The sequence below is a fragment of the Spodoptera frugiperda genome, chromosome 2 (genome assembly GCF_023101765.2).
Source record: "Spodoptera frugiperda isolate SF20-4 chromosome 2, AGI-APGP_CSIRO_Sfru_2.0, whole genome shotgun sequence".
Classification (NCBI taxonomy): Eukaryota; Metazoa; Arthropoda; class Insecta; order Lepidoptera; family Noctuidae; genus Spodoptera; species Spodoptera frugiperda.
Window position 1 is genome coordinate 11,997,664 of NC_064213.1, and position 19,774 is coordinate 12,017,437.

General features: G+C 35.9%; 1 protein-coding gene across 3 annotated transcripts in view; it reads left to right on the top strand.

Moving 5' to 3' along the window:
- The window catches only part of LOC118269340 (unconventional myosin IC), a 58,315-nt gene that overhangs the window by 30,992 nt on the left and 7,549 nt on the right, over positions 1 to 19,774 (top strand). For all 3 annotated transcript variants that reach the window (XM_050699690.1, XM_050699683.1, XM_050699701.1), the window contains 8 exons: positions 10,123 to 10,279; positions 10,609 to 10,724; positions 12,621 to 12,691; positions 12,887 to 13,278; positions 13,436 to 13,648; positions 15,941 to 16,203; positions 16,576 to 16,745; positions 18,502 to 18,656. In XM_050699690.1, coding sequence (XP_050555647.1) covers positions 10,123 to 10,279; positions 10,609 to 10,724; positions 12,621 to 12,691; positions 12,887 to 13,278; positions 13,436 to 13,648; positions 15,941 to 16,203; positions 16,576 to 16,745; positions 18,502 to 18,656 — 1,537 coding nt within the window. The remainder of the gene's footprint in view (positions 1 to 10,122; positions 10,280 to 10,608; positions 10,725 to 12,620; positions 12,692 to 12,886; positions 13,279 to 13,435; positions 13,649 to 15,940; positions 16,204 to 16,575; positions 16,746 to 18,501; positions 18,657 to 19,774) is intronic.

Consider the following 19,774-nt stretch of genomic DNA (forward strand, 5'->3'; position numbering starts at 1 on the left):
GTTGAGGCCGCAGATGGAGTCATTTTCTTGTTAAGCACACCTCTAACGGTACACTTAGGGTTGGCGTACGTTTCGATCAGGTTTATGACCTACGTTACCTAAGTACAGCTGTTCTCAATACTATAACGTCTATAAGACGTTATGTCACACCTGCTTACCCCTTAGTTATATTATTATGACTTTTAACCGTTATCGAACGAGTGAACAGAAAAGTCAATGTATGGGATTGACACAGACATTCGACAAATTAAGTCGCCAGTCTAAGCTCATAAATTGACTTTGCTATTCATTTCTCTGAATTCACTCCAATAGAGTTTAAATGCCATTTATCTAGTAGGACTTTCCAACGACAAAGTTAATTTATCTGTAGGTATATTACACGTCTTTGTATAGTTAATTTTTAGTTGGTCAAGCGAAAGGCTTTAAAATAAGATAAAATAACATCCTGCCAATAAATAATAGATAAGTCAATAAATTAGGCACGCCTTTTACCATTTAAAAGGTCTGACTTCATTTAGAAAGTTTAAATGTTTATATTGCCCACTTTCTTAGTAATTGTAGATAAAATATCAAGTCAACATTTGCATAACTAATGTGTCTTGTCAACTAATAAGTGTACTATACCTACATGTATATAATACATATAAATTATAATTATTCATGCACGAACACACAATTTAAGTCAGTTCGATTTATGATACCAAATTCTATTAACATTTATGCTAATTATGATTTATGTGATTATATAATTATCTGTAGCAGAATATCATATTAGCTATCTCAAATTGTATCTAACCAACTTTGCTCAATTTGATCATTTCCTTTTCTAAAAATAATTAAGTTTATGTAACTAATAGCTATAAACTTCTAGAAAGTTGTTTAGTATTCTGTTAATAACCTAACACCTAGATATGGGATTGTAAACCGACAGTGATGTCTTAGAAGTATTAAATCCGCCTCAATCGTCTTGGTATAAGTGGATAAGTCAACAAATACTATTTTAAGAATGTACAAGTCTCCGATTCGTTTCGCTATTCCGAAATTCAATTAAGTTTTGAAAACTGGAAAAACTTTATTTAACAATTTTTTGCAAAACAATTCGGGTGTTAATCTGGATTATAGTAGGTCTGTGCGGTTACCGTAGCGTAAGTCGTAGGTTGCCTGTTAACCGTTGTAACCTATTTTAAATCAGTTGTAGTGCTTTGCTAACCTGCATTGAGCAAGCGTGATGATTGATGCCCAAACCTTCTCCTTGTGAAAAGAGGCCTTTGGTCAGCAATGACCACTTTTAGACTGTTAATAAAGTAGTTTTTATTATTGTCGTAAGTAAAAACTCCTTTAAAATAATCCTTGTAGCGCTAATGTGGCAATAGTAAGATTGTAATTATTATTAATCCTCTAATCAGACAAGATTGTTCACTAGATAGTTTAAATCTGACAGCCCTGTCCTTCAAAAGCGTCCGCAATGTTGGTAAACAATCATTTTCTAAGCAAGCGATGTACTTTCTCCCATTCTAGGCATTGCAATCTAGCGGTCTAATGTTAGACAATGTCTTAAGTTATGTTTCTAGAATGCATGGTAACAACAGCAGCTAAAATATAACCTGGTTTCATTTTTCTCGATTAAAAAGTATTGTTTGGTATAACCTAACCTACATCCCATAAAAAAACATATTTTTCCTTGTATATGAAATACCTATAGGTCTTTTATATATTTGGCAGTTTCTATTAAATTATTACTCTACATACCTATAAATTGTTCTTAATGTACCTTAGGTACCCCATTTACCAAGCATCCCTGTCAAACAAGCAACCGTTTTAATTTTTTTTTTTTACTTAATTAATACGTTTAATTATCCATTTCGATATTAATGGTGAATACACACTATTGAAATATCATTATCAGTGTACAATAAATATATTAAAACAGTTTTTGCAAACGCTGTTGTTGTTGTCTGTACGTTGAGATTAGATATTAAGTCATTGAAATTGTTCATTATTGAAGGTAGAGTGGCACTCTTGACTAATGCACTTAGTGAGTGCATTAATCTTAGCACATAGGTTTTATGGTCATTGTCGCTGTCGTTATTTACTACAATAGGTAGCATTTTGATTTCATATTTAATATTGTATGTTCTAGAAACTTCGAAAGTTTGTTTGTTTTGGCAAAAATTCTTCTTTTTTAAACGTTTCGATCAACACTAGGATTATCTCCTGTGTCGTGGTTGCGTTTAAAAACATGCAAGTTCAAAAAGAAACAACACATAGAGTTGTTCCGTGCGGGAATCGAACCCGCTACATGTTGAGCGACAGCCATTCTCCCAGCCACCGCGCCAAACGTGCAGTTATTGATCATCAGTTTTAATTAACTGCTTTACTTTGACTACGATCAGTATTACGTAATAAATATAAAAAATCCTACGAGCCAAAAGCATAATTCTTGGCAATAAATTTACCAGGCCCGATGGTCAATTAAAAAATAAAGCTTTACCTAATCAGTAAAGCATCATAAAAATCGAAGTCATTAAAAATATTAAAAGTAAAACAGTGTTAATGTTCCTACAATGTCTTCGTAAGTTTTTATCATCGGCGCCAAGTAAATGCTTGCCATAAAATATCATATAAGTATAATTACTTTGTAACTATGCAATTTTAAGAGTGCACTGTGACGTCATAATACCGTTTATAATGTGTTAATGTGACATTGAAACACAAACGTTAAAGACAACTGAACGAATTGAATTGATATCCTACGTCAATATCGTTAGGGTTGGCACTGAAAATTCCGAATTATTTCATTAATATCTCCTAGACTGAATAATTGGCGGTCATAAAGAAGTGATTGGTCATAATGACGGATACAAAGTCTGGAGTTCAATGAACGAGTCAAATAAAGTATTAAGGTAACCTAACCAAATAAGGCCTACCTTATTTTTATTACCGCCTAGCTCGTAGGTTTAAAATGACAATGGGCTGATAATTTCAAAAGCTTATATTTATTTATTAAACTTTGTAATAATGGAATCAAAATGGCTTTAGAAACAAAATTTACAATTTTATAAACACAAATAACTAAAGTGTCACTTTGGCCTTATTGGGAACCCTATGTCTTAATAAGGCCTTAATAAAAACTAGTAAGTATTCAACTTCTTAATTATAACAAAACTTTGTCAATGCTTATAATAAATGTAATGAGATCTTATTAATTAATTTTTGTCATTATACATCAGGCTAAACGAGTTTCTCATCATGTAATACCCAAGTAACATCTTTGAAGTCATCGGCACCCCAGCATCAGTCAAACGAATGGGAATAATTTCTTGTTCTGTAGCCAATTTAGCTACCGACCTTGCTTTCTTGTAGTGGAAACGACTCTTTAGATGATGCGTACTTCTTTGGATGTTATATCTGGCTGCAGCAGCCTACCGGGTAAAACAGGGTGTATAAAATTCGAAGGGTGAGTAGATACTATGAAGAATTTCCCGATATCCATTCACCCCTTTTCTGTATCTAATCACCCCGTTTACCCCTTTTACCATTTTAACAGCGTTTTCCATCTTTTGCAAAATCCATTGGCTTTCTTTTTGACAGAAGCTGGTGATCCGTTTTCTTTGAAATTACTGAAAAAACAACTATACGTAATAAGGCCTACACGCATAATTTTTTGTAGGCTTTATTAGGGCATGGCACATAGGTAAACAAAACAACGATTATATGAAATAACCGATATTATAGCTATTTCACTAATGTGAGGAGATGGCTAAATGTATAATTGTCTACAGACAAAACACGGCACGTCGTATACTGATAAATATAAAAATACTAACAGTTTACGCTACTGGAATTTTATAAAAACTAAAGTGCGCTCCACGTCGTGATTGTTTTCGTCAGTAGGTTCCAACATAATCGCGGAACGGGTTGCTTGCTGTGCTCAAATTAGTTAAGTAATGTGCATGCACACTTCTACAAACTTTGGCGACCATTTGATATCGGGAAGAGGGAAATTTTCAAAATAGGCTTTATTGGGGTATAGGCCAAATTTGGTTAGGGTACTAACAAAATTTACTATTTGAAATCTTAATTTCGAACTTTTCATGATTCCTAATCCCTTCAAAGATTAACTACTGGTAATACATAGAAGGTGTGAAATTTCGTTACTACATTATAGTGATTGTAATTAATATCTTTTATTTATTTATTTATTTATGAACACAACTTTTACAACACAAAGGTACATAGACACTGCATATCTCGTTTGTGATTTCTTCCTGTAGCACTGCGACGGGATAACTAGACACCACTTACATATTTTATGACACAATATGTTTAACAAAAAACCAAGCAAAATTCAGGACTAGGATTAAAACTTGTAAAGTTTTAATAGATGCTTAAGATTATTACCTATTCATATCAAAATCAAATCCCTTTTAAGTACAAAGTTCACCGGACATTTGTTTTATACGACTCATACCCATATCAAACCAATAGGTAATAATAGTTAGCCTAATTTTAAAATGATTGCGTGCTTCTGATAGCATAATACAAAAATTATCGCACTGAACAAGCAGTGTATGTTGTACTAAAGTCATTACATATTTAAAAAAATGTGATTATAACTTTACAAGCAATCTTACAACGTCAGTAATCTAATCTATACAACAATAAATTAATCCTGACTACATCGTGTCGATACGTGAATAATTGAATATTAATTAATGTTTACCTAATTTGAATTTAATAGAATAAAATATTTAATAGTTCTCGTAATCGGTATAACCTCAAATTACCAAATCTTAAAACTAAAAGTAATTAATGCAATTTAAGATTTAACATTGGTGTCGTTTTCATTGTTGAAACTTCCATGGCAAGAATCGTGTACTGACAAAAGCAAAAGGATTTTTTTATTATAAAATCTATAGATTAATACAGTGAAGCAAATAAACTAAATATTTTTTTTAGTTTACAATCGATTACATCACTACAATCTTACAATTTGTAACAGTCATATAGAAAGGTACGCCTACACATAAAAGGCTAGAAAAAAGAATCAAAAGGGAAGGTTAAAATCAACATCAATCATCATTAAACATCTCTTTGATTTAGTAGTTATTAAAAAATCATCATCGGCCTTGAAGCGATCATTAATGTCAATGACTTATTGCTAACCGGTTATTGAATAAAAGTTTAATAATTATACATACATATGTATATTAGATTGCGTGATATCATTGCACTATCGACATGATACATATTTAAACTTTTTAACTTATCATGGATTGAAGTTTTATTTAAATAATCATTTTTGTTGAAATTTTCCTCCTTTTGCAAAACACAAAATTAGTTAAGTACACGTGTAAAGCATTGAAACAAAGAATTAAATTTTATAATTAGGCTACAAAAGAACACACGTCAAGATTATTAAATTATAAAAAAATACAATGGCAACACAACACAACTTGTTTATCTAAACGCAAAAATCTAAACAAATTCTGAACGGATTATCTATGAGAATAGGCATGTTTCCTACTAGTCAAATTCAATACTTTTTTCGAAACGTCAAAAACGATATTTTCTATGAAATACTCTATTATGACGTCATAAGTTTTTGACGTCAAATAGCAGACTTATTTCTAGAAATTTAGCTAGAAAAATCGAAAATTAAGTAGTTCATCAAATTTATGAATGAGAGTGTGATTATTTTTGAATATTTTATTGTATTGAAAAGTTGTAATAATTTATTTTTGACCCAGTCATCATCGCTATTCACAAGCCCAAAAACATTTTGAAGGGACATGCGATCACACTGTCATCTGTGAATTCAATCATATGAATCATTTCCACACAAAATCAACTTTCTATTACAATAAATAAACAAAAACAATATTCAGTTGACGACCCTGAAGCAAGGCTCAAAGCATTCAATTGATACAGTGATTACTGATTAGTAGTCGAAGCGCATTCATCAACTGTGATCGATTCAAATGAGCTCTGAATTTGGCATGAATAACGGATTGATTTATTGTACTTTCATATCGATATGTCGGGGCTTGAACACTATGTATCTATTTTATTTAGTATTTTCGTAGTACTAGAGTATTTAGATGCTGATGCGATTGATAAATCTTTGCATATCCTGTAGTATCAATCCTTTTGTTTAGAGTTGAACTTGTTAAATGTATTTCAAAGATTAACTTTATGAGGTTATTCTATAGCCCTATTATTAACTCTATTTATCATAGCGATTTTGTCTTACTGCATCAGTTTTTATTTACTGACTTTTTATTTAATTACTGATTCGAGCGAAAACGGAAAAGAAAAATACACGTTTGCATTTCTTTGTACAGGTATTAAAAACCGTAATTTGAACTTACTTTTAACTAAACGTCCTACAGCTAACCATGCCTTCAGCACCATACATTACAAATTAATACCACGGTCGAACCCACCACTTGAGTCTTAAACTCATTCACACGCACTCAATTTCGTAAGATACGTAAGTGCATCAAACAGCACACAGCTTCCAGACATCCTTTACAAACAAACAGTTAACTTCCATTCGGAACCTGTATTTATAAGTTACAGCTCTTTATTTAGCGATTGTAACCGCAGGGTGATTGACTTCGGGAACGTTTTTCGGACTTGCTTCACCGAAATAGTAACCAGCTTTGAGCTAAACATACAAACGACACTTCCAAGGCATTTTAAGCTTTAAACTCCAAGATATAAGTTAGGGAATGGTCTGTAGCTAGTTCGCATTGTAAGGATACCTTATGCGGAACATAAAAATGTGAAGAGAATTTGTAATGAACGTAATTGGACACGTTTCCGAATTGAACGCGTATTTAATGGGATACATTGTCGGCTATTTAGTCTGGTCACGATTTCTTTTAAGTTTCAAACCAATTTTATATATTTTATTATTTCCGATAACAGTTTGGATGTAGATGTAGCGAAGTTATCTTGTCAAAGTTTTTATTTACGTTTCTATCGTTGCATAAGTACAACGCATTACTACATTAGTTATTCATAATAAAATTTCATATCCATTAGTATGAGGTAAAATGTTGAAATCAAGCCAATACTGTCTATCTATTTGGCTGTTTTACGAACAAAAGCTCATATATGGCACAATGGTAAACTGTTACAAACACTGCTTGGCACATCGGAAATCTCACTCACGATATTAACCCATCTGATAATTATTAAGATAGACAAAACTTCAAATTATAAAATGTTATAACATGGCCACACTTTTTATAGGTCTCCTATTTATTTTGGTAGTCCTTGGCAGCTTAAAAGATATTTTACACGAATCCAAGGGAACCTGCTGTTAGAAATAATATAGGTAAGTAGGTAAATAATACGAAACCTACTAAACCCCATTCGATCCAATTTTTCCTGCATAACAATCAAACGTGTTGGCCTGCCAACTTGACCTAGTCGAATGTTTGAAGTAAAACAATAAGCGGATAGCGACCGGTAATGAAATAGGGCGAGCTCGCCACCTCGCCACCTCGCCACCTCGCCGCCTCGCCGCCTCGCCGACCGACCACACGCGACATCGCTTTTTATTAATTAAGTGCGAATTTGTGGAAATGGCATGACGGTTGACGGTATTTCAGGAGTGGAGACTTGAGTGGACTGTGTCGCAATTTATCCGATTTATTTTCTTTTTAAATAGGATTAGAAGTTTCTTTGGTTAGAACGAAATGCTAGAAGTTACTTGGCAACTGTATACTTCTTATACATAGAAGTAGATCCTTTATTGTACTCAATTCATAAGGTAACAATTCGCTTTATTGGTTATTTAATTATTTTAATAGCAACTATAAAGTAGGTAGGTACTTACTTAGTATTTTACACGAATAACCTTTCATTAACAATCGAGATCATGTTTAATACCTAAGATTAAGTAACTTAGAAAAAAATATAGAAAGAATAGAGTAACTAGGTCATAGAACCTCGAAGTCATGACTTAATGCCTAAAATATGCAATGACTGTGTAAATGACGTCAATCGTCCCTGTAATGTAATCATACACTATCATTCCTCCACTCGTTATTCGATTATCCAAATCGATAATTCCGTATATCGATGATATAAGCCTAATTTTCATATTTACTCGTCGGTAAGCCGAATTCCAGCCGACGGGAAATTACCGATGTTTTGTAATTAATTATGGCTTTAAAAGTCACCTTCAAATGTCCAAAATGTGGTGCTATTCCCAATTTTAACTGGAAAATAAAACATTACGATAGTAATTAGGAATTTAATTACTTGATTAGGTACGATACTTAATAATAATAGTTCACCATTATGCTAATAGGCGTAATGTTTGTTTACTGAATTAAGAATAAGCTTTTTAAGTTTTAAATAATGTAATCGACTTCGCCTATTCACGCGCTATGTGGTTTTATAGCAGTCCAACCTTGAAGTAACCCAGTATTTTTGTACAAAAGCTCAAAGTCTAAATCACTAGTAAAATAATGAATGAGGACTATATTATGTCTCCAAAAAAAATCAAAATTTGCGAGCGATAACAGCCCTCAAATTCCATGAAAACACGATCATTATTCCACTACTCCCACTACCTACACTCATTTGTGTGAGTAATCGTCTCATGTTGCGGGAATCGTCCCGACTCCTAATGTCATGATATTTCAGTATAATGTCAAGAAAGTTGACATTCCAGCAAATATCACGGTTTCAACTAATTGGGCCGCAGACTTACTGCAATACGACACTTTAGTCTTACGTAAAAATTTTATGCGACGTCCCATAACTGCTTCACATTACTTTTTCAGGGATGAACACGATGTTTAAAGGTTAATAAAAGGATCATATCACTCACGTTTGTTTAATGTTAAATTCGATAAAAATGGCTAAACCATTATTTGGTAGATATAAGTCGAAAACAAATGCTAAACCATAAAGTTATTTTCATCATTTATTAATGACACATAATCTATCTCATTAACTTAACAAAAAGGGTCCATAATCTGTTAATAACATCAACAAACAAACAGGACTATTTACTGTTCCCATGTCCCTTAATGATGGTAAACAAGCTAATGACCTATCCTTTGGCTATCCGTTCTCATGGTGTCAGTCGTCAGTCTAACGCTCCCAAAGATGGGCTACATTGACTTCCACCACGCTTGGATCGAGTCCTCGAAATTAGGTGCTAAGTGCGATTTCAGTGATTTTTGTTATATTGTCTTTATTAGTGCGAAATTGTCTAAAGGATGGTAAGTGCATGTTTGAGTGTCATACTAAAACTTGACTTCTGTGTTAATACTGTGTTTTTTTTCTAACTCTTCCTAACGATTAAAACTTCGAAGATTTATGATTTGATGGCGTGATAGAAATGGATTGGAAACGAAGTCGGTTAACTAAATGTGTTTGATGAAAAATTGAAAATGAACTTTTAAAATCCGATGGGCAGTTACTGTTAAATATGCCAATTGAAACCAATATGGTTCTCTTTAGACTTTATGATATTAGTAGTAGAAATAATACTTTTAAGAAATTCGCCCTGAATAACTTAGGATATTCAGGATGTTAAGCAGAAAAAGTAGGTACTCTTGAAGTTTTCCGTCCACATAATTTAACACTAACATGTAAATGAGAATCTATGGCTTACCGTTGACCTATTAGATGACGAATTTTGGCAAGAAACGAGGTATTTAGGACAAGTAGTTGGGAAAATGCCAAAACATTGGATCACTTCCGACCAAGTTAAGACTTCCTAAACTTGTGCCGTCCCAGAACTTAATTTATTTGTTCCAAATATTTTTGTAAACAAAGTGCATGAATGTGAAAGAACGACAAAAGTACACTAGGCATTTTGTAAGTTCTATGTGTTTGAATATCATCATCATCATCATCACATCAGCCAGTCACACAGCTGATAAAGGCATCAACTATTAAACATAGGTTTCACTTTGTAAAACCCATATTAGTTAGTAAAATTCACCTACATCCATCTGCTTTCTGCTACCTTTATCAGGTCATGACTTCTAGATCAGCCGGTTGAAATCAACCTGCATCCAGTGGTTTCTGTCCACCTGTGTTTAATAATTTTGTACATGTTTCTAATATATGTGTTATCATTGTCTGCAGGCTCTTGCGGCCGGTGTCTGTGACAGGCATGATGGAGCACGCCCTCGTGCACCGCGAGCGCGTCGGAGTGCAAGACTTCGTGCTGCTCGAGGACTTCCGATCTGAAGCCGCTTTCATTGACAACCTCAGGAAACGATTCAACGAGAACATTATTTATGTAAGTTTTTATATTTGTGTCACTATTTTTCATCTTGTCTCTAAGTGCTTAGTAAAAGTACTACATTATATAACACCATCACCCCTATCAAAATGACGCTCTGTTATGAGTCTCACGTAATATAGTATTCAGCCTTAACGGGTTAGAAGTCTCGCCCCTATCACATTGTATATAACACATACCATTACCCCGATTAAAACGCCTGTTATGGGCCTCACGTAATATGATGCGACTATTTCGCAATTTTTCATTTAACATTCGATTCTTTGCTCGTCAGTTGGGTTTGCAACCAAAATTATCTTATGACCATGGTATAATTTCCTCGCCAGACGTACATCGGCAACGTGCTTATATCCGTGAACCCGTACAAGAACCTGCCAATCTACACGGAGGAGAAGACCAAACTATACTACAAAAAGGCTTTCTTTGAGGCACCACCACACGTGTAAGTATCATTTAAATACATACATACATACAACGTCACGCCTTTTATCCCCGAAGGGGTAGGCAGAGGTGCACATTACGGCACATAATGCAGTATCATTTAAACTTGAAATTAAAGACATTATACTGAAGAAGGAAACAAGGGCAACCAAAATAATACATCCACTACCGAAATACCACCTGTAAAAGAGGGATTTTTCAACAATCTCCATACTTCGCTGACAGCTAGAGGATCTTATAGTTGCAGTTTTAGGTGATACTTAGGAGCTGTGCGAAATGAAATAACACCATGATTTATTGTAATTATTTATGCTCTCTAAAGTTATAATACGACTGATTCTTCGCACTGTTTAGAACATTTTGAAACATATAGACATAGGGGGAAATCGTGGGAAGCTTTGGGCTTATCCCACGTTCTATATAAAGAAGTAGGTTTTGATAAAATCTCATTTAGTCTAGACTACGTGAACACTGTCAAAAGATAATACACATTATTATGCGATAATATATCTTTTTGTAACGATAATATGAATTTATTAATCGACAGACGCATTGGGTTCAATAATGTACGGTTTTATTGAATCATAGACATTAGGCATGGTTACCAAGTCATAAGCAAACAAATGAAAATTACACACTCATAATAATTCGTAATAGGTGAATTAGTCACGACATTGAAGAAAGATTTTATTGGCTTACTCAAAATATATGTAGTTTCAATGCCACATTGTTTGTGACAGAGAATACAATCCAAAACAAGTCACATTTTTAAAGAAAAAATAGTGAAACAGACATCTGATGTGAGCACTCACTATTAAAATCATTTAGAAAGAAGAGACTCAAAAAGTGTAAATGGTATATCAGTAATAGGAAAACCATGAAATCATGGTAAAAATTAAGAAAATGATGAGGCAAAAAACTATTTTCCTTCAATTGAATGGACTGGACTCAATGACGCAAATAACGCAATGTGTGTGACGCCACTTGTGTCAGATATATACGGATAAATCGATAATATCTATGACATTTGATGTGTGGGAATGTTGTATGTTACAATGAGAAAGCATAGTTATTTTATCTCCAATTATTATCAGTATACAGAAAACCGTTGAGTGTAAAACCGCGTAGGCAGATGATAAAGTATGAATGTATGTATTGTGGAGTGTCAGAATGGATTATCTGGGAAAGAATATATCCACTTTCGAATTTGACCTGTGCCTCAGTATCTTTAATATTGTTAGTTTCATAGTAGGATACTTACAATTTGTGTCTATCTAAGATAGATACAGATTTCCAAGCTTAAGTAGACAATGTCGAGCAATTAATGAAATTTCGAATTCTGAAACAGCCCAGTACATTATAAGTAGGTACATAGATAATGGATTGACAAACATGTTAGTAGCCATAAGTTTGACTTTGATTTACTAATTTAAATATAATTTACGGTAGTGTACGTAAATGTTGCACTGCGAATGCTCGGAACACAAATCATCATTACATTTATTATCATCTAATATCTCTATAATTCTAAAGAAATACGTGATCAATAAAGTTATAATAATACTTAGTGACAAAATATTATTGTCATAAACACTTAGATAGATACTATTTATTATTGGACTGATAACAGCAACTTATCTGTTCGATAACTGTACCTAATGGTTATTGGATGGTGAAATAAACTCGATCTACGTACTTGTAGAAATAAAGGGCTTAGGAAAAAGGGTAAATAATACGACTCATACGGAAAATTCTGAGGATAACGTAAAGATATTGTTTTTAAAGTTGTCTGGATAGAAGAAATTTTGTAACTGTGTTCTGAGGAGCCCACGATGCTTAGTCTATCGTCCGTTAAATCAACTGATTGATCATTATCTAATTATCGTTTCTTTTGCAGATTCGCAATCGCAGACAACGCCTACAGGTCCTTGGTATATGAACACAGAGAACAGTGCATTTTGATCTCAGGTAATACCTATTTCCTTACCTAGTCGTTTTATCTTACATGTTATTTATTATATAACGATTGAACAATCAAACATGGCCTCACTGCACTTACTTATATTATCATTTATATTGTTATCAACAATTTAAATCGTTTACTGTTAAAAACGATGACGAATACATAACATAATGTTTTAACCTCATTGTTTTCCTGTACAGGTGAATCTGGTTCAGGCAAAACAGAGGCGTCCAAAAAAGTCCTAGAGTACATAGCAGCAAGAACAAATCACCTCCGCAACGTAGAAACTGTTAAGGACAAACTTCTTCAAACGAACCCTCTACTTGAAGCCTTCGGTAACGCAAAAACACACAGAAATGACAACTCTAGTCGTTTTGGAAAGTACATGGACGTCCAGTTCAACTATGAAGGAGCCCCTGAAGGTGGACACATCCTCAACTACCTTTTGGAGAAATCCAGGGTAGTCAGTCAAATGTCTGGAGAGAGGAACTTCCACATCTTCTATCAGCTATTGGCTGGAGCAGACCAGGACTTGTTAAGACAATTGAAGCTGCAAGGAAGGCCGGAAGCTTACAAATACACTACTGATGCGGTCAGTGCTCAATTTTTAAGTCTGAATAATACATTACATACAATTAGACAAAACAGTGATGGTCCCAATATACTGCCCTGTGGAATCCCAACTTGAAAAAATAAATACAATTTTCCTTAATTAATTCAGTTTCTAAGCTTCTTTTTTGTTTTTCTAGGGTGCCCAAGGAAACCAACGTAACCAAGACGCTGAACAGTTCCGTACAGTGCAGGAAGCCATGAAAGTCATTGAGATCAACCAAACGGAACAGACTGAGATTTTCGAGATCGTCGCCAGCGTCCTTCATCTAGGAAATGCCAAGTTCGTGCAGAATGACAAGGGATATGCTGAGATTCTGTCTCATGATGCCAACTCTAACAATGTCGCTGAGGTGAGAATAATTTCTTGTTTAAAACAGTATTAGGACATATTTTTTCTTAATTATAAGTTCTGTTTCTTTTATTTTCTATGTAACATTCTGTTCCTTATGTAAGCAAATATTTTAATATTTAGATTACCAAGTGACTAATGAAAAAGGTAGTACAACTACTTCGAGCAACTTAGCGACGCCTTTTATCCCTGAAGGGGTAGATAGAGGTACACGCAACGCCGCTATACAATGTCCACCCATTTTTCACCATTTGTGTTATAAGTCCCACGTAATAGGGGTGAGACCAAATCATAGGAATCAATGATTTCGTATCCTGTACTACATTTTTATAGACAAAAATGTCTTAAATTTCCTAAAAAACACAGTTAGTATGAGAAACAATAGTGTTTATAATGTGGGCACCAGTAAAATTGGAGCCCTAACTATGGCTATTGTTCTGCTTTGTTTGTGTTGAACTAGTATTTGACTACCATTGTCTAGCCATTACAGAATCACGTCACTCGAATTACACGCGTACGGTTTTAATCTTATTTACGCTGAAATAACGGTTACTCTGTTTTTGGTGTAAATTGTCTCATTGTTCGTGATCTTTAATTTAATTTGTATCACTTTCCGTCTACGATCTTTTGCGGTGTCTCTATCACAGCCATTGTCAATTTCGCTAGTTGTCTGTCTATCATTCCAGCAACATAAAACTGATTCCTCTTCTTCCTGTACTTATCCGAAATTATTTTGATGTCCACACAATAAATTTTCTTTTTACACTACCCCGTCATTCTGGTCGCCTCACCTTATTATTTGTCCACATTTTTAGCACTTGCTTTACGGTCACAACTATTGTTTAAGTAAGTTGAAAAGTACATCATTACCTATAGCCATTGTGTTTAACAGATTTGTCAAATATGTTTAAATTATACAAGTAAAATAATATCACTTTGATCATTGAGATACTAGTACCTACTGTTTACACGTTTAAAAAGTATTATTATAACATAAGTCCAAATATTAACCTATTGCTACTCATCGAGCTAAACAAAACCACTTTATCAAAATCTCGCTTTGTACGATCTTCCCGCACATCCAACGATCAGTTTATACTGGTTCTGCTTACCTTGATATGCCGTGTGTACATCTACATAACAATAACTCCATGATTTATTAGATAGGTCAACGTTTTCTGACCCAACCGTTGGCGATCACAATCTTTCAACGGAAGAGTGACGGAGCATAGTTCTTATGAAGACGTTTATTTCGCGTGATAATGTTCGTGATAACCCGGCTTTTGCGGAATTGCTTTTGTTCTTAGTAATTTTAGCATAAATGTAGTCTAATGTAACAGGATATAAGACCTAGATTTTAATGTAGACATCTTAAACTTAGCTAGTTTAGTAGGTATGTGTAGATTTTTATTTTGAGATTCTTAAGACTAGAGGTATTTTGTTAAAGTTTTCATTACAGTTACACTTTATTTCGTTATAAAAGTTTAGTCTTCCGGTGTTTTCATAGTTATATCAATTGAAAATCCTGGGTTACAGGAATTGCAGCGGTATGAGAGGTTGTGGCGGGCTTGTCCCAAAAAAAACATACAATTTGAAATGAAATTTTTCATAAATATTTTTGTCGGTAAAATATATTGCGACTAAGGACTTTCTCAGTCATTTAAATACTTAAGTTTAAGATATTTAATCTTCCAGTTAAATTGATTATTCTTGACAAGTCTATCTTGTTCAGGGTTTCTATTCCTATCTACTACCAATCGTAAATAAAAAATCTTATAAACTGATTTAACATCTATTGTTTGACTATCCTTATCTCAATATTCTTATTTCATTTCATAGCAACACATAATTTTATAGAGGTCACAATGGACAAATGGCTCTCTTATCAAACGATAGTAACTAGTATTGCAGGGCATTTTGTAATATCCTTCCATGTATTTTGGCTCGACATGATTTAACTATATTTTACAACATATTTTATAACATTGTTTTATTATTTACGATAAGAAAATAACGGTTTCTTGTTAAACGAAAACAATAACAATTTTGTTGGTACACAGAATATTATGAAATCAGCAAGTTATTATATGGCAATAGTTTATTGACTGTGATCATGAAATTCTTTAATTTCCAAAAGCACAACTGCACACTCAAATCATACCAAGTGTCTATAGACAGCCCTAATTGCTTCTCATCAATAGATCCATATACTAATTTCGTCTCTATACTATCAGAAAAACATCAATTAAATAATTAGAACCACCATCTAAAGTATAAACAATTTCTTCCACAGCTTCTGAAAGTGGACAGCACAAAATTAAAAGAGGTACTTACCAGCCGTACCATCAGCGCTCGTGGGGACGTTGTGAACACCCCCCTGGACCTGGAGCAGGCGCAGTACGCCAGGGATGCCCTCGCCAAGGCCATCTATGACAAGCACTTCAGCTGGCTGGTCTCCAGGTTGAACGCCTCCCTCGCACCCAAGGACAAGGACAGCCAGTCGTCCGTCATTGGTATTCTGGACATCTACGGATTTGAAATCTTCCCTAAGAATAGGTAAGTGTGATTAGACTACACTGAAGTTGATTATGTTTTACGGCTTACTCATGTAACTGTTGAAAGTAAACGAGGTAATTCGACTACTATCAAGTCACACTAGGGGCTCATAGTAATTGAAATCAATCAATCCATCCATCCAAATATGGATTGGACAACATAATTCGAAATGATATTTTTAACCAATTGCCCAGTAATACCCAGTAAGTTAACGATTATATCCTTATTAAGACAAAACCAAGTTACAGCAGAAACACTAGATACTTAAAACAGTACAAGACTAATAGTTACGAATGTGATTTTATTGCTATTTTTTTACAAACACAAGTTTACGAATAAACTTACACATAAAACCTTCTCATTTTCCCACAGCTTCGAGCAGTTCTGCATCAACTTCTGTAACGAGAAGCTGCAGCAGCTGTTCATCCAGCTGACGCTGAAGCAGGAGCAGGAGGAGTACCTCCGCGAGGGCATCGAGTGGGAGCCCGTCGAGTACTTCAACAACATCGTCATCTGCGACCTCATCGAGGCCAGGCACACTGGTACGTAACGTGACATTACTAGATTATAGCTGAAGCAGGAGCAGGAGGAGTATCTCCGCGAGGGCATCGAGTGGGAGCCCGTCGAGTACTTCAACAACATCGTCATCTGCGACCTCATCGAGGACAGGCACACTGGTACGTAGAGAGATACATCATACATTACTAGATTATAACTGAAGCAGGAGCAGGAGGAGTACCTCCGCGAGGGCATCGAGTGGGAGCCCGTCGAGTACTTCAACAACATCGTCATCTGCGACCTCATCGAGGCCAGGCACACTGGTACGTAGAGACATTACTAGATTATAACTGAAGCAGGAGCAGGAGGAGTATCTCCGCGAGGGCATCGAGTGGGAGCCCGTCGAGTACTTCAACAACATCGTCATCTGCGACCTCATCGAGGACAGGCACACTGGTACGTAGAGACATTACTAGATTATAGCTGAAGCAGGAGCAGGAGGAGTATCTGCGCGAGGGCATCGAGTGGGAGCCCGTCGAGTACTTCAACAACATCGTCATCTGCGACCTCATCGAGGCCAGGCACACTGGTACGTAGAGAGGGACATTACTAGATTATAGCTGAAGCAGGAGCAGGAGGAGTACCTCCGCGAGGGCATCGAGTGGGAGCCCGTCGAGTACTTCAACAACATCGTCATCTGCGACCTCATCGAGGCCAGGCACACTGGTACGTAGAGAGGGACATTACTAGATTATAGCTGAAGCAGGAGCAGGAGGAGTACCTCCGCGAGGGCATCGAGTGGGAGCCCGTCGAGTACTTCAACAACATCGTCATCTGCGACCTCATCGAGGCCAGGCACACTGGTACGTAGAGAGGGACATTACTAGATTATAGCTGAAGCAGGAGCAGGAGGAGTACCTCCGCGAGGGCATCGAGTGGGAGCCCGTCGAGTACTTCAACAACATCGTCATCTGCGACCTCATCGAGGCCAGGCACACTGGTACGTAGAGAGGGACATTACTAGATTATAGCTGAAGCAGGAGCAGGAGGAGTACCTCCGCGAGGGCATCGAGTGGGAGCCCGTCGAGTACTTCAACAACATCGTCATCTGCGACCTCATCGAGGCCAGGCACACTGGTACGTAGAGAGGGACATTACTAGATTATAGCTGAAGCAGGAGCAGGAGGAGTACCTCCGCGAGGGCATCGAGTGGGAGCCCGTCGAGTACTTCAACAACATCGTCATCTGCGACCTCATCGAGGCCAGGCACACTGGTACGTAGAGAGGGACATTACTAGATTATAGCTGAAGCAGGAGCAGGAGGAGTACCTCCGCGAGGGCATCGAGTGGGAGCCCGTCGAGTACTTCAACAACATCGTCATCTGCGACCTCATCGAGGCCAGGCACACTGGTACGTAGAGAGGGACAAACATTACTAGATTATTATTAACTAGAGTGATGTTCCTGATCGTAATGGTCACCAATGTGAGCTTATAGTAATAGGATCACTATTTTGAAATTTTGATTTTATTCTCACCACCTATTGCCATATACTGACCAATTGCACAACTGAGAAATTTTCGAAAAACCAGAAAAAGTCCTGTAATACTTTACCCGACCCGGGAATCGAACCCGAGACCCTTTACCCGGCAGTCGCACTTGCGACCAATTCGACCAACGAGGCAGCTTTATACTTATTGTACTACAAAATAAAGGAAAAGAATTATCTAGTCCTGAAATTAATTGTACTTACTATAAACTATAATACACAATTCACAAATTCCTAATGATCATTTCCAGGTATCATCGCGATCCTGGACGACGAGTGCCTGAGGCCGGGAGACGCCACGGATCTGAGCTTACTGGAGAAGCTGACGCAGAACCTGGAGCCCCACCCCCACTACAAGTCACATCGCCGCTCCGACATCAAGACACAGAAGATCATGGGACGTGATGTGAGTAACTATCTATTATACCTAAAATATTTGTGAATAATCGTCAATTAATCCTACAGACATTTGTAATAATTAGACGAAGGATTTTGTTTGCTCTGTTTAAAGTACCATTTCTTTTTCATGGTTAAGACAGTTTCTAGTCTCAGATAGTCTTCTCTTAAGCCTGAAAAATATTTTGCTGAAAACCGGATCAAAATCGGTTTAGCCAATCGTGAAATAATCGCGAACAAAAAATACATACATGTCAAACTGAGAACCTGCTTTTTTGAAGTCGGTTTAAAATAGGAAATAGGATTCGTTGTGTAGCTTGGTAAGAATTGATAATTCTTAACTTAGTTGTAATGAGATTTACACACTAAAGCCTTCCTCGCATCGGCCTTCAAGCATGTAAACAATTTAAATTACAAATAAAGTCTTTTGCCAAGAAGGAAAATGTCGACACCTTCATCACTCGTCCTCAACTCCTCACGCTGCCATTAAAACAAGGCTCCGACCCACTTGGTAAATAGTTACATACCTACATTTATATTCTAACAGCAATTGTATGCGCTGGGAATGATTACACATTTCATTCGCTAGTGTTTACGAAATTCCTTGATCATTATCTAAACTATAATAAAATGTCCTGAAAAGAAATTCTAATACCTAAGTAATGGGTATTTGAAAACATAAAAATGTACCTACTGAATATGAAAACTGATGCAAAAATATCACGATTTTTATTTATACCAGAAAGGATAGTTACACTACAAATTAATGCAAACAGGCAAAAGCAGTCACGTAGCTAGCCCCGTATCTACTGTATCGATTTATACGTGCTTAGGCAAAAAATAAAAACTTCCCAAACGTCAGTAAGGGTCTAACACTCTACCTTACCTAAGGACTGGAGAAGTCATTCGATGATTTTCACCCTCAAAAAAGGGGCCCCCAAAGATTTTTTATACGGGGCCACCAAGACGCTCTACGCCACTGGGCACAAGATACAAGTTAGCCTCATGGCCGGGCCAGCTTCTAGGTTTTTGGTCTGAACAGAACAACTAACTATTGACAATAATATTGTCAATGGCATGAACATTCCCTGCCTGCTTAACATTTGGATGAAGCAGACACGAGGCAAT